Here is a 15,381-nt window from a genome sequence, read left to right on the forward strand (position 1 = left end):
ATGACAACTTTTTCAAAATACTTCCAAAAAACTAGTATCTCCAAATTGATGATGCTTCTTGTAGCTTATGTCATTCCTCAAGGATTGCAATGCAGAAGCATTGCAATAAACATTTTCTGCAATGCAACTACAATGCATCCTCGCCAGAGACAATATTCTTTCTGAACCAGAATTCCTCTTCCAGAGAACTACACATCAATTTTGTGAAGAAAAAAAATTAACTTACCAAAATCATTTGATTGGGACGTTTGTAAGAAGCTTGATGGATAGAATCACTTAGCGCGGAGGCAGAACGTTCACAGAGACGTAATATGGATGATGGAGATCCATGACCAAGCTGACGACGTGCCCTGAAATAATGATTAAGAAAATTTACAGTATTCTTCATCTAAGGTCATTGGTAATAAACTACACTTTTGATGTCAAAAGTAAAAAGAAACGCTGCAATTAAAAGGAATGACACGTGCACGACCTTCGGCTTAGGGGAAAAACCACTGGCCTTGGGCATTAAATAGTTTACAACTTTTAAACCGAACTGAAACACTGAATAGATTACTTTAAAGTTTCTATTTGTGTAAGGGACCTTATACCAGAGGTTTCTCCCATCATTTTTTTCTATCCATACACGATTAACAAAAATGAAAAGGCCTACTCCCATACAAACCAAATTTTAATATAGTCTAGATAACTATTAAACATTGCTAACTCATATGGTCACTAGGATAATATTTACTTGTGCACTGATAATGTTCTGACAATCCACCACATGGTATATATCATATAGTACATACAAGTATGGTTCTGTACACTTAACCCACAGCTATCTAGTTCTGAATCTAGAACATCTGCAGCACAATTTTCTTATCAGCAAGGAATAAAGGCTTCATAAGCAACACAACATTTTCTACACAACAGAGAATACATCGAACACCAGAAAATATAGGGAACATGTGTTTTCCGTAGAAAAATGTCTGAATGTAAAGTTAAGATATATTAATTATGCCCTCTACTTAACCCTTTTACCCCTAACACTATTTTGAACTTTCCAACCCTCAACCCCCAGGTTTTTTTTTCTGAAGCACATTTTTGCAATATTTTTTTTTTTAAATTGCTCTAACAGCCTTAATTTTCGTCATAAAGGTGTCAGGTTGGTCTCGTTATTTCGGAAAATGCCTGAAGTTTCTTATAAAGTTATCAAAAATATGCAAAAAAAAAAAATGTAAATAGCATTTTCTTTGCAAGGACATACCAGTACGTCCATGGGGGTAAAGGGACGAGTTTTGTGAAACGTACCAGTACGTCCATTGGGGGTAAAAGGGTTAAGATTTACTTCATGATTTCCTCGAATTGCTGTTTGGGGTTAATCAGCACATATGCATCCCAGTATAAATTTCATATATTCAATTCACGAACACTAACTAGCAAGCACTTTGTTATTAAAATTATACTCTTGTCTCAACTCACCTTGCTGCATTCAGTACAGACATAGGTAATGGATCATCTGAAGCTTTCAGGGCCTGAGGAACATTTTCAAGTGCAGCATAGACAGACTCAGCCTGATCATCCTCACCAAGAAGCCAATGAGCAATCACCTGGCACCAAGTTCCCCACCAACAAGAAACCTGGCAAAAAGTGACAAGAGATTTTACTAAAAATTTTGCATCTTTATTCAATTTCAGTCAATGAATGATCAAATCTTAAAAATGGTTATTAATCTAACTTTGGAAAATTGTCAAAAAGACCATCAGATAATTCAGATAATTAAAATACTAGTCATCCTTAAGGGATAATTTACACAAAGCTACACAACATTCATAATACACACCTCATCTCTACATGAAACTACAAAAGAAGTTCCATAACCACTGTAAGTTTCTGTAAGAAGAGCAATGTAATCTAAAACGTCAGAAGTTTTAGTACGACGGTGAGCACTCTCCTCGCAGACATCATCTGCCTTCACGCCTGGATTCACCAATGTGGTAATTCCTCGCTCAAGTAAGTGTTCCCTAAAATTATTTTGAAAATTAAATGATGTATAGTGCATCCTACAATTGCATAACTTTGATTAAGCATCAAAATTTTTAATTTCAAAATCTTGTACTACAGTATTTTCAACTTTTATATTCAATAAATAGAAAGTTACTGACAATACATTCATAACAAAAAATTAGTTACATTTAAAAAAAAATATCTTACCTGTAGAGTAACAAGAGGTATTCAACAGGATCAGCTTTATCCGTCAGTTGACTAAACATACTGATTCGCTTTGCATCGTATGACCACTTATGGGAAACAAAGAACCTGTTTCCTGATGGACTGAAAAGCCACTGAATATTATTTTTCTTGAACTGCATGGAACACCTCTTGGCCTTACCCATGAGAATTTTGGCTATAAACCGACACAATTCAGGCAAAGATTCCTTTGCTCGGAGTGCTCCTAGTACTAGCATATCTGCCATGTCACCACCTATAAATCAGAATAATTTCAGTACATTAAGTTACCATTAAGGTCTTAAACCATATTATTGATCTTTCATGAATAACTAAAAAGAATAGTAATCAAAGACTTTTTAAACATTCTAAATCTCATTACTGGCCTCTGGCAACTTATAAACACAGACAACAGAATTTTATGCCAAAATGTATATGGACTAGTAACCAAATTTACCTGGAACTGATCCACATTCACCAAGGTTAATTGATGTCAATCCCAGATATAATCCAAGGAGATTGGAACTGTCTTCAACATGTCCCATTAAGTGTAATTTATGTAACTGATGGTATACATAAGAACACTCGCGTATGCTTTCTCTTATCTCTTCACGAATGGAGCTGTAATAAAAAAAAATAAGTTAATTTCCAATAAAATTACTTGTAAAATGAGCTTTTAAATTGAAAAGATTATTTCCCAAAAAAATTACTTCAAACATCATCAAAACATATGAAACACTTATTAAATTAAACTTACTATTCCAAAAAGAGTCCACCAGCATTTTTGGCAAGCCATCTCCCTAAATACATTCTCTGCATTATTTGTCTTGTGAACTGCCACATAACAGAACATGACTTCTCCAGCCAAGAACTTGGTAAAGGTCTTCCAATTACTTGTAATGCTAGGTCATATTGATTGAAGGCACTACTGTAATTACCCTAAAAAAAAAGGAAGATTAATTTAGTTAGCAACTTTAAATTTATAAAAAAAAAAAGGAAATATAAAGTAAATTTACTTCCTTATAGGAAAGGGAACAACAGTATAGTAAATCTGTAATTTGTGTAACCAAAACAATGGCAGAAATGGGAAAGTGTGTGTTTAAACTAATAACAACTTACCTATGACAAAGTGCAAAGGTAGTTCTCTGAAGATTTTCAATATTTATGACTGTATTCTATGCTTCTCACAAAGGTCCAAAGTAACTAATTAACTAATGGATCCACTGAAATTTTCACAGCATCATTGGCAATGTTCTGTTGTGTTTCAACTTCAGGGAATTGGATGAGAAATATGGTCTATCCCTCTTTTTGTATGTTCTCTACTACTTTCAAGTCTAGGTCTATATCTATCATTCCCTCTTCGTGTATGTTCTCTACTTCTTTCAGGTCTACATCTTTACCTATCTATTTATTCCATGACTTTCTGGAATTCATTTCAGGCAGTGGTCCTGATATTCTCACAATATAAAAATTGAAAAAGCCACAAATTTTCAATACTTATCAAAGAAAAATGGCTTATATTAAAATGATTGTTTACTTACGACAATGGAGTAAAAATTACACCAAAATAACCATAGGTTTTAAAATTAAAGTATAACAAACTAGGTAATGCTTGCAAATGAAAGTATACTCTACAGTGCTATGATATTATTGACCAAGGAAACTTTCAAGGTATACTATAGCTAAAAATTATGCATATCCTAGATGTTTTGTCAATGAAGTGTATTACTTGTAACTATTTGGGGTGCAATAATAGGAAAAAAAAAAAATTTACAGTACTGTACTGTATATGAAAAGCATCTAACCAAACCCTTAACATATTCTGACCTACTCAAAATCTATTCAAAAAATTTAATAATATCAGGCAAGACACTTCATGCCAACATTAAACATTAAAATGTATTAAGCCTTATTTTACCCTATCAATGCTCCTGTTTAGCTCATTGGAGCCACTTGAAAAATCTATGGCACATGTGATTAGCAGAGCTTGGTAATTACTATTTTTTGACCCGGTATTATGTTCCTAGCTGCTGGAAGGAAAGCCTACTCATAGAGCAACTAAGATGGACAGGTCCTTACTTTAGCCATATCAAGATCCGCTTGTTTACGATGTCTCCAGAAACTCTCTGCAACTGGGGATTTCCTTCTCATTATCGGTTCTCCATATATAAATATACGAATCAGGAACACACTAATGATGACAAAATTTACCATCCACACCATAAGTGAAGAATAAAACAGGTTTTGAAGAGAGAAAAAATCTGAAAAGGAAAAAAAATAACTACAATAACAAAAATTAAACAAATTTATCATTGTTTAAATAACAAAATTGACCGGACTATTTCATTGATGATCTTAAAGACCTCCTACTATATACTTAACCTGCACATTTTCAACTTTTGAGATTATGCTTAAAATTGTATATACACTAGTTCTTGAATTTACTAACCAGTATCAGATTCAAAATCCAAGATTGATCTTCCTGGAGCTTCACCGATAGGACCAGAAAGTGTTGAAAGAGAACGTTTGTTCAGGAGGCTCATCGGATTGAAAGCTAATAGCGCTAACATCATCATACACAACACCATACGGGACCCATCAGCCATGTTACGAGCCATGGGAATATACGATGGGCTGTTACAAGGCGAAGCAACCTCCTGAAATTACATGAAAGTTGCTAAAAATATATTTGTATTTAGTATAAAAAGTTATGTATATGATGAGGAGACAACTTCAAAATCTACCCACAAAATTTCATCGGACCTTCAACCTTCAAAATACTGTATAAGAATGGTGTGATAACCTCACTCAGCATAACCATAGAATATTCTTTCCTGTGTTGTAACCTTGAGCAGAGCAAGAGAACTCTCAAACTTAAGGATAGCCCTTTCCTATCATAATGCTTTCCCATACCACTTTTCTATTTCTTTTAACTTCAACCTGTCAAGGGTTGAAGGGATTTTTTGGTACATTAGGATTTAACTTTACTGCACAGTGCTGCTGCAAATAAACTTGCACAAATTTAATTACAAGAAAATTTCAAATCTAAAGTGAAGATCATTGATATCAGTACTGTCTTGGATGAGGAATATATTTTTAAATACAAACTAATAAATATAACCAAGTTACCCCAAGGAATGCACCACTAACTTTATACCTGGTATATTACATATTACAATTAAGGGCAGGTCAACTTTATAAGAATTGTTGTCTTCAAAAGAAGAGTGGTAACACTCCACCACAAAATTAAACATTAAAGGATAAACATTTTAACTGAGACAGAAAATAATACTAAAATCCACCTTCTTACAAACTTAAAACCTTCTCCAGAGGGAAATATTGGAACTGATACTATTAAACCATTCTATATCCAAAAACCAACAGTATTCAATCACGTAATTTTAGATAGATGCCCAATTACACAACCGAATAGGTAACTATGAGTGAAGAAATTTTAAAAACAATTACCTCTTCCTTAAGTTCTATCTTGGCAATAGGAGGAGATGGTGGCAAAGATGATTCTGATATTGGTGACCTTATTGGAGATGACGTGTCGGAGGGTGGAGGGGTGTAAGGACCCAGTAAAAGGTCAGTTATCTTTTGATTGCCATCACGCATTCGATACGAATTAAGTTCGCTGCGTAAACGAGCATTCTGCGTTTGAAGGTAACGAATATAATCAATAGCCTTCTTCAAAATTTGCGACTTGTGCAGCTGTAAAGGTAGAAAATAAAAAATCATTAAATGAGCAATACTGTACATAATTGTTAAAACACCATATTTATCATAATGATTCCAAAATAAAGGCACACAGCATTGTATGTAAAATGGAGAGTTTTTGATGCAGTATAATACAAGTAAGATTCACTATGTAATTTCACCAAATGTTTGGAAGAGTATCAATATTATACTTTATTGCATAAACAATCACAAAACTTTTTCCATTTGCTGTGATACTTATATGGCTGCCATCAAAGATTTTTTTAAATGGCTGCCACTGAAAAAAAAGTACATTTCTCTGCTTTTAAATAACTTCGAAATATGATTATGATAGCAAAACCACCACTTTCAGGATCAAGGAATCCGTGCAATGGTATCAATCAATAATCAAGGTTTACTTAACAACATGAATATTTCACGAAGTTATCATCCAAGAAGTCATGTTCCCATGTCAAAGATAATTTAATCTTTTAGGATACCAAGGAATCTTTACACATCAGTTTTAATCTTGTTCTGTATCCCCATTTTTATGACATTCACTGTAACACTGACAGAGATCGGTGCAGGACAAGTTCTTTGCATTGGCAGCTAACAATCTCAATGTTCTCAATGATGGCCTTTGGAGCTGAAAAGGCATACGTCATAGTCACTTTCAGCTAACCATCCTTGTGGTAGTTTTTCTGCAAGGGATATAGGCTTTCAAGACATGTTGAAAGTTTCAAAGGTAAGGAGTAGGCTGCACAGACAAAGCTAGCCAGAGTGGCCACCATAATTTCAGTAACTTCTGCCTCTGTTGAAAGCATTTGCAGAGAACGGATTACATCTCTATCTGCCTACATGTAGACTCTACAAGTATGTTGCTTTGCCTATACAGTACATAAGAATCGTACAGTGTTCCAGTGCCTGTAAACGCACGGAAGGCTGGCAAATCATTTACTCTTTCTGGCCCTATGGCTCTCCACATTAGCTATATCCCCAAAATGCAAGGCCATAGAAATGGAAGTTATTTAGCACGATGCCATAGTTTGTTATAACTAACACTAGGACTACTATTTCTGGGGAGAAGATAACCAACAGTGCATCCAATGGGTAGCACTTTAATGCCAAGACAGCCTAATAGATAAACAGTCTGTCTGTCTGCTTCATGATTGATGTCCTAGAATAGCTAGTCTCTGTTGCTCCTGTCATACCAAAGAGGTGATGACCAGTTTATGTGACATACTACACACTGAATTGTACTCTTAGTCTTTGCAATAAGGCAGCTGGACAGGTTAGCCTTCATCTTATGTGAACTCGTTGGGATGTTTTATATGTCACTTTTGGCCTGATACATAACTGGTGCTCTTCCTTGCTTTCTTTTACCCATAGTCGAACTCTTCAGAGAATCCTTCTTGTATGTGTCAAACACAATGATGATATCTCATATCGAGGGACATCACAGCCTGTCGAAGCAATCACAGAGATCTTTGACTGTCACTATGGTTGCTGGTTTCTTGGCCATCTTCTGCAAAAGAACCATTCCATCTACCAGGACTATCTTGCAATTTGGATCATTTGATGTGGTGTCCATTTCATCTTCTGGCTGGTGATCTTCCTTTGGAGTTTCTCCTCTTGCCAGCTTGTTGAGATGGATCAACTTCAATTTATTCAAGTAAGGGAGGATTATCCCATCTAAGGAAAAAAGGACTTTATGACAAGAGTGAATGTGGTTTCCAATGTCCTTTTTCTGGTTGATGTCTCTGCTAGACCTAGTCAGCAACATCAGTCTGCCCCACAAGTCCAATGTCTCCTTTAAATCCAGTCTTGTCTTGGATTTTTCTTGTTTGCTAACATGAACATCATCTTGTCCTCCTTTATTGATACCCAAAGACTGACATTTCATTAATTTGCATAGCTACGATGATAGAAAGCCTGATTCATATAGTGTATTCCTTGTACAAGAAAACTGGCCCTCCTTTCAACTATGTCCAGCACAGTGGTAGGATTCTATCCAGGGATGTGGCACCAATATTTCCTTTTCAGCATTAAATGCACACCATACACAGCTTTCAGTTGATAGACCCCTGACCTTGACAAGTAGCTTCTTTGGCAGTTTGTGGTTCGTCATACATGTTAGAGCCACAAAAAACTATATGACCACAATAATTTCCATACATGTTGGGTACTGTGAACTTTTCAACATACTGTATATACATAATACAATAATGCATACAACTAGATAAACAAGTCCTTGTGGTTGGTTCTTAGTATGGCATCATGACCAATTTGTCTTATGAAATTAATATTTGTAAAATCTACTGTAACTAATGTACAAACACATCTCTAACTAAGAGCATTAGATTCTTTGGCCTTGAGATGGTAGTTCAGCTGTTAAATTAAAATATCTAGGTTATTTTGAAGTTCAGAAATGAGTGAAAATTTAGTTAACGGCGGCAGCTATTATGTAAAATCCAAGATGGCATCCATATCACACTAGAGGCAAATGGAAACATATTCCGATTGCTTATACTATAAAGTTTACATACTTTATTAGTTTTCATAATCTCCGCATAATTTTAACAAAATTTTAAATGCAGCCCTATTGAACATGACTACAAAAATCAGAAGTTTCTACACTAAATAGGGAAAGTTTTAAAATTGTCAACTGGACAACTTACCTTGGATTCCTCTCCTGCTACCAAGTTTTTCAATTCCACAATTTTGTCATTGATTGAACATCTGTATCTCTTCTCAATTGCATTGTGGGAGTTTCGCTTCTCTCCCTTCGGCGGAATGACCATAGGTTTTCCTGAACTGACTACTCTGGCCACCGGTAATCGATCAGAGTCAAAAACAACTGGAATACCAGTGACTACTGTATTGGCATCAAGGCCTTGAACTGGAGTTGTAATTGTGGCAATAGTTGTTGGTGTAGCTTTATAAAGGACAGTTTGAGGTACATTTATACATTGCCCAGATGTTGTGGTAACAATAGTACCATTATCAGTCTTTGGTAACACTAACTGTTGTATAACAGTAGGATGTTGTAATATGGAAACTCCTCCTGTCATTCTCTTTCCTATTTGATGAGGTATGGTGACTTGCTGAATCTGGGGTTGCTGAACTTGAATTGGCTGGGTTTGAATGTGCTCCACTTGGCCCTGCTGAACACTACCTGAAGACTGGGTCAAAAGCTGTTGTAACTGCGGTGTTTGGTTCAGAGTTCCATTGGCACTGACAATTGTGTGTGGAATGTTGATAAGAGATGTCTGTTCAACACGGGGAGCAACATGAGCAACTTGACGCAACTGGGTACCACACGCTGTGGTTGCGATTTGTTGCTGCTTCTGTATCTGGACATGCTGGGGTGCTGCAACTTTCATTTGCAGAGGAGCTCCTCCAGACTTAACCTGTAATAAAAGGGGTATTGTCAGCATGTGCCTTATTAATTAATTAAATAAATAAATAAATAAAAAACTCACTCCATATAAAATTCTGCTTGAAATTATAATGCACACAAGACTTCGGCCTTAACACAGATATGAAAAGAACCATATAATAATTAAAAGTTTTAAAACAAATTTTCATATGAAAAATCAAATAAGCAACTACTAAAGATGACAAAATGTACTTGCCTGAGATATACCATTGATGACAGTATCAGCAGTGTTCAAGAAACCCAAGTTAGCATTGGAATTCAACCCAGAAACTTGCGAAGGTGCATGTAATGGTGAAGATGTGTTGCTGTGGTTTGTTGCTGTAATCGGTGTTGGTGGGTCTGTATGACCCAAGTAGTTTGCTCCTTGACCCAATACATCAGCTTCATTCCAATCAAGGTTTATGTCTTTAATATCATCCAAGTCCAAATCTGTCCAATTCATATTATTCAGGAGGTCTGCAAAGAAAATTACAACAATTAGAAGATTAAATGATAAAAAATACTTGTCATATCTATTTTAAGACAAAGTTTATAACCAGTTTTTCAAATCTGATTAAATTTCTTTATAACACTAGCATATTCCTAGAACTCCATTTCCATCATGCCTGTACCAAAAAACAGGAACATTAATCTCGACCCAAAATTTGTTTTTTTTTTTTTTTTTTTATAAATTTCAATGACAAAGAATATTCTAACAAGAATTACTTATAACATATATTATCACTATTACAAGCCTAGATGCAACCAGAATTGGAAAAACAGAATGCTACAAGCAAGCACTATGAACCCACTGGCAAAAAAACTGAAGGAAAGAATAATTCAGTATATAAAAAGTCAATGTATAATTTCCATGGAAAACTACTTTTTTCGTAAACCAGTTTCTGATGAAATGCTTTCACTGGGAAGCTTATTTTGTGACAACATTTCTCGATATATCCAAATCTATATCCTTCAGTGAAGAAATTTTGCATGAATTTAGCTCTTGAGACAACATAATTATCTAAACACTAAGCATTCATTGCTTAACTACCTATTCAATATAGTATTCTAAATACTGCACTGTACTTGAAATTTTCACCTACAGAAGTTGATTACTTTAACAAATTTAAAGTAGATTTGATTAATAATTAACAGTTGTAGCTCTTTATGACTACTGCTTTGATTTCTTGCACTTGTGTATGGGGCTTGGAAATAAAACTATTTTGTTTGCTAAAATCAATCTCGAGCATTCAACATACTAGTTCTCCTGCACATATCAAGTCCTGCAATTAGTCAAATTCATGGTATTTCAAGCATTTATTACATATATGGTACTGTCACATACATTTTTGAACTAGCTGGGTACACACATTTGTAAATGCAATTTTCATCTTATTTGGTGTATATCTAAAAAAAAAAAAAATTTATTTCTATTTCGGCATTTCTACTCTTAGATGTCATTTGCATATTTACCAGATAAATCAGCCCAAAGTACTTATTCTTGATATTCTGAAGTTTCTCTTCAGCTTCATCATAAACATTCAACTTCACAATCCTTACATTTTTGTCAACATAAGGACTGACATACTCCCTAAGGTTTTACTGTGGCCCTCCCTAGTCATAACCTTCTGATGTATGATTGGTATCTTTGATAGCCTTTCAGCTTCTCAAGAACGACCACTGGTGTACTACTAAAAAATGTAGTTGAAATGGACAATAAGAAGCCCATGACTAAAATAAGTCTTAAAAATCAATGATTATGAATTTGTCTAACATATGTATTTTTGTTTTCATAAGCAAATTCATCCATGTACAGAACAATTATTCATATTATTAAATATACCATACCTCATATAATATATACATTAATTTGTCAACCAAAAGTGCAGTTTTGTAGGTATTAATTACAATGGTAAATAGAAAAAAAAAAAAAAATTGAAAGTAATTTGCATTTCAGCGGGGACGACACAGACATTGCAGTACGCAAGGGCGAGTAGCCCCATCAACCCTCACTTTTGACCTTCAGCTCAGGACTGAGAGGGGCAGTTTAAGCTGGAAGCTTAACTTCAAGACTGCATTGTATAGCTAAGAAAAATACAACTCACTTTTCAAATTTGTTATTTGTTCCTACACATATAGAAAACCTTTGTCCCATAAAAAAAATAGAGACACGAACCTTCAGACGGGGCTGTGACAAATTATTCAGGGCACAAACCCCATGCTCTGGCCCCAAAAAGGATGAAGCATGAGGTCTTGGCTCCAACACCTTCAGGACAGGGAACCACTCTGGTGTAATCCACCTCTCCCAAAAAAGAGGTGGTGTAAGGAGCCCTTCCTTACAGCTACAGCTGGCCTTCCTGCACCTTCTGGACTACTTCAAAGCCTCAGAATGAGATGCTAAAACAAAATCAAAAAGTTGGAAGAGGAAGTAAGGGCACTTTTCTTCCTCTTAACAACCATTACTTCCAGCTCTGCAAGCAGAGAAGTTGAGGTCCGGGTGACCATTAATGACAAAAGATCCTCCGCCCCAGGAGGAGCCGTACTAGTTGCTCCAACAGGAACTAAATTACTAGAGAACATTTTCACAGGGGCTGAGGTGACAGGAAAAGGACGACATGCTTAGGGAGAACTGCATACAGGGATCATCACTGGGGATTAGTACCAGGGTCACTATCTGCCGGCACTGGATTCACGGGTGTAACAACGAAGATACTTGCACTAGGGTCACAAGAGCAAAGTAGCTATATGCAAGACCTAAGGAAGCACATGCCTTTCTGGAGTCACTCGTTGCCCCTGCTCTCTCAGGTCTAAGCAGGAGCATATATAAAGAAACTTTAGCATAAGGCAAACTCCGAAAAGAGAACAAAATACTCTCTCATATAATTCATAGTCTTGCCAGGAATAAAAACAGGAAAGACAGTATTTCCACTCCTCTATATAAACACCTGCCCATGGGAAGCCCTGATTTATACACTGTAACAAGAAGGATAATTGTAATAATTGTCCCCATAAGTAGTGATTTCATCTAAAACCAGGTTATCATAATTCAAAGTAGCGTTCAATATACACTAGCAATCCTCCAACTTTCCATTATTATACAAGAACCTGATGCCACTAATCAAACTAAAATATAAGAGAGAGAATAAACAACCTTATATAGGAGGCAACAATACATTTGTACTAGTTGCAGCTAAAGACAAAAGTGAAGAATCTCTGACAGGGGTGGAAAGGGCTATGTCCGTGTACAATTTCTCGTTAACTAATTCAAAAGGTGTTCGTTATTATTATTACTACTACTTGTTAAGTTAAAGAAGATATCTCCCTATTTTCTAGGACAAAACGTTTGTCTATGCATATGTAGGCACTAATGCCCATTTGGACATGCTGTCAAGATACATAAAAATTTCTCTACCACAAATCCTGTACTGTACTTGTATTGTGAAATCCACTTTCCATGTGAAGCCTAAACAAGAAATGTTTGCATCTTCAGGTACAATTTATCAAAGAATGTATTCGTTTCTACCAGAATCTGGGAAATTAACACACAATAGAAGGCTAAAAATAACCAACCCTCAATATTGAATACTTTGCTTAGCCTTCAAATTCCTTCTCAGCTTAAAGAACACAGTACCAGTTTAGAGTTAGATTTTCAATAAATCCCAAAAAGATGGTAGAGTAGATTACTGAAATTTTTGGCATTGAAAAAACACTTGAACATAAGTTAATACCTGCTTTGTGGTTAAAACAAAAAACTAAAATTGTTAAAATTGTGGTTAGACCAAAGAAAACTGTCCTTACCTTAAACTAGCCTAAAACTTCAGTAGTATTGTGAAATTAAAAATAAAAAAATATAACAAACAGACTCAGTGAAAGATCAATTTCCTGAATAGGCACAACAAATTAAGTATTTACCATAAACGACGCAAGATGTCAAACAATCTAGGTGATAAATCACGCCTAGAGATAATGTATAAAGGTAGCTCATGAGCAAAAGAAGTAATGGACAGGGCAATGTCATAGAGACCAATCATATAAATAATCACATGATCTACACCCCTAGAATCAAGGAGTGCAAGGACAATTAGCTATTCAGTCGTAGATACAGTAGTAGAAATTATCGAGCTTGGGCAGGGCTCAAACTTCTGATCAAATCGCTGGATAGAAGTTTCCAATAGGTTCCCACAACTGGCATTGTTAATGGAGCAAAATTGACTACAGTTTTCGGACCGTTAAATGCCGACTAATGCCAGGTAGTAGGTTGCCCAGGGCACCAGCCACCCGTTGAGATACGGCCATTAAAGAGTTATGGGGTACTTTGACTTACCAGACAGCATTACATTGGATCTTTCTCTCTGGTTACGGTTCATTTTCCCTTTGACTACATATACATGGAATAGTCTGACTTATTCTTTAAAAAGGTTCATGTCCTCATACACCTGACAACACTGAGGTTACTAAACAATTAGTCTTCTCTCAAGGGGTTAATAACTGCACACCAATTGTTCAGTGGCTACTTTCCTCTTGTTAATGCCATAGCCTCTGTACCATGGTCTTCCACTGTCTTGGATTAGAGTTCTCTGGCTTAAGGGTACACTTAGGCACATTATTCTATCTTATTTCTCTTCCTCTTGTTTCTTTAAAGTTTTTATAGTCTTTAGAGGAAATATTTACCTTAATGCTGTTACTGTTCTTAAAATATTTATTTTTCCTTGTTTCCTTTCCTCACTAGGGTTGCAGCTTAGCAAGTAATAATAATAATATTACTACTGCAAGGAGGAAGTAATTCAGTGTCAAGGCACAACCCCACCATTCCACTATTAAATTTGAAATAGAAGCAGAAACGAAGATAGAGAAAAAGGTACAAAATTAATGCATCTAGGGACTGAAAAGCCACCAGGCACCCAGTAAGGTTTAGTGCTGGTACTCTGCATCAACGACAAGGATGGAATCACCTCAGCCCAATAAATCAGAGCCAACCTTCATGTTCAAGTGATTTCTCATATAGCCTATGTTAAACAACCTGATATATTTTTTTAAAACCATCATTCACGATAAAAAAAAAAGGTGTCTAAAATAAAAGAATCTAGGAGCTAAATGCCCACACTTTGATAACATTTTCCCACAGGCTTATTTTCTCTTTTTCACTTTCACATGAGTAACAACATAACTGAACAGTGTTTCAAACATAACCAAAGAGCAAATAAATTGAATTAAACTAAATTTCCAAATAGATTGAATTCCAGAGGAACAAGTCTTCCGACGACAGTCATAGAGGAACCGAAGCAGATGGAGAAAATAAGGCTCTTGTAAAACAGCATCCAGATACTTATTCATACAGTAAATGTTTGGAAGCTTTTAGTTGGTTTAAAAAGCCAGTTGATGATTACGGTCAAACAGAAAACATAAAGCTCCCAAAAGTAAATACTAGTAACGAATGCACAGAACCCCACAAGCAGTCTTAAAAGTAAATAACATACTTAAGACATAGATCGGGTGTTCACATTCTAATAAATCATTACACAAGGCCCTTTTGGTCCTACTGAGAATTATATCAAAATAACCATCAATCTTAAAATAAATTATCATGGAAAATTCGATTTGGTAAGAAATTAAACTGTTATATATTTATACCCAAAATGTGACTTATTTACCTTTTTGATGAAGTGTTACTGGTGTGCTTATATGAGTTATAAACTGTTCTGATATCAATCAGATAGAAAACAAGATTCAGTGGGGAAGCAGGTATAGAAATAAACACTAGGTTAGCTTAGAATAACTTCTTGATTTGATAAGGATAAATCCTAGGTTAGGTTAAATCGGGAACCTCAGGGTTAGGGTTTAGCCTTGTGGTTTAATCAAGATAAAAATAAAATAGAAAACAGGTGGGTGATGTCTTTAAAAATAAAAATTAACAGTTTTCAGCAGAAACGTTCCAGTTACCTATAAATACAACAGGAACACCTATCGCTGTCTTCATAAGGGATATTGTAGTAAACTAATTTTACCGCTATGCACCATTGTCCCTTAAATGGACAGTAATATTTGAAGAGCTC

General features: G+C 35.4%; 1 protein-coding gene across 2 annotated transcripts in view; it reads right to left on the minus strand.

Annotated features, from left to right (window-relative positions):
* The window catches only part of SREBP (Sterol regulatory element binding protein), a 32,977-nt gene that overhangs the window by 8,546 nt on the left and 9,050 nt on the right, over positions 1 to 15,381 (minus strand). For both annotated transcript variants that reach the window (XM_068364542.1, XM_068364543.1), the window contains 11 exons: positions 9,546 to 9,805; positions 8,589 to 9,320; positions 5,680 to 5,925; positions 4,661 to 4,868; positions 4,291 to 4,472; positions 2,969 to 3,150; positions 2,669 to 2,832; positions 2,197 to 2,467; positions 1,826 to 2,006; positions 1,465 to 1,622; positions 227 to 350 (listed from right to left, as the gene is read on the minus strand). In XM_068364542.1, coding sequence (XP_068220643.1) covers positions 227 to 350; positions 1,465 to 1,622; positions 1,826 to 2,006; positions 2,197 to 2,467; positions 2,669 to 2,832; positions 2,969 to 3,150; positions 4,291 to 4,472; positions 4,661 to 4,868; positions 5,680 to 5,925; positions 8,589 to 9,320; positions 9,546 to 9,805 — 2,708 coding nt within the window. The remainder of the gene's footprint in view (positions 1 to 226; positions 351 to 1,464; positions 1,623 to 1,825; positions 2,007 to 2,196; positions 2,468 to 2,668; positions 2,833 to 2,968; positions 3,151 to 4,290; positions 4,473 to 4,660; positions 4,869 to 5,679; positions 5,926 to 8,588; positions 9,321 to 9,545; positions 9,806 to 15,381) is intronic.

The sequence above is a fragment of the Palaemon carinicauda genome, chromosome 41 (assembly GCF_036898095.1).
Source record: "Palaemon carinicauda isolate YSFRI2023 chromosome 41, ASM3689809v2, whole genome shotgun sequence".
Taxonomy (NCBI): Eukaryota; Metazoa; Arthropoda; class Malacostraca; order Decapoda; family Palaemonidae; genus Palaemon; species Palaemon carinicauda.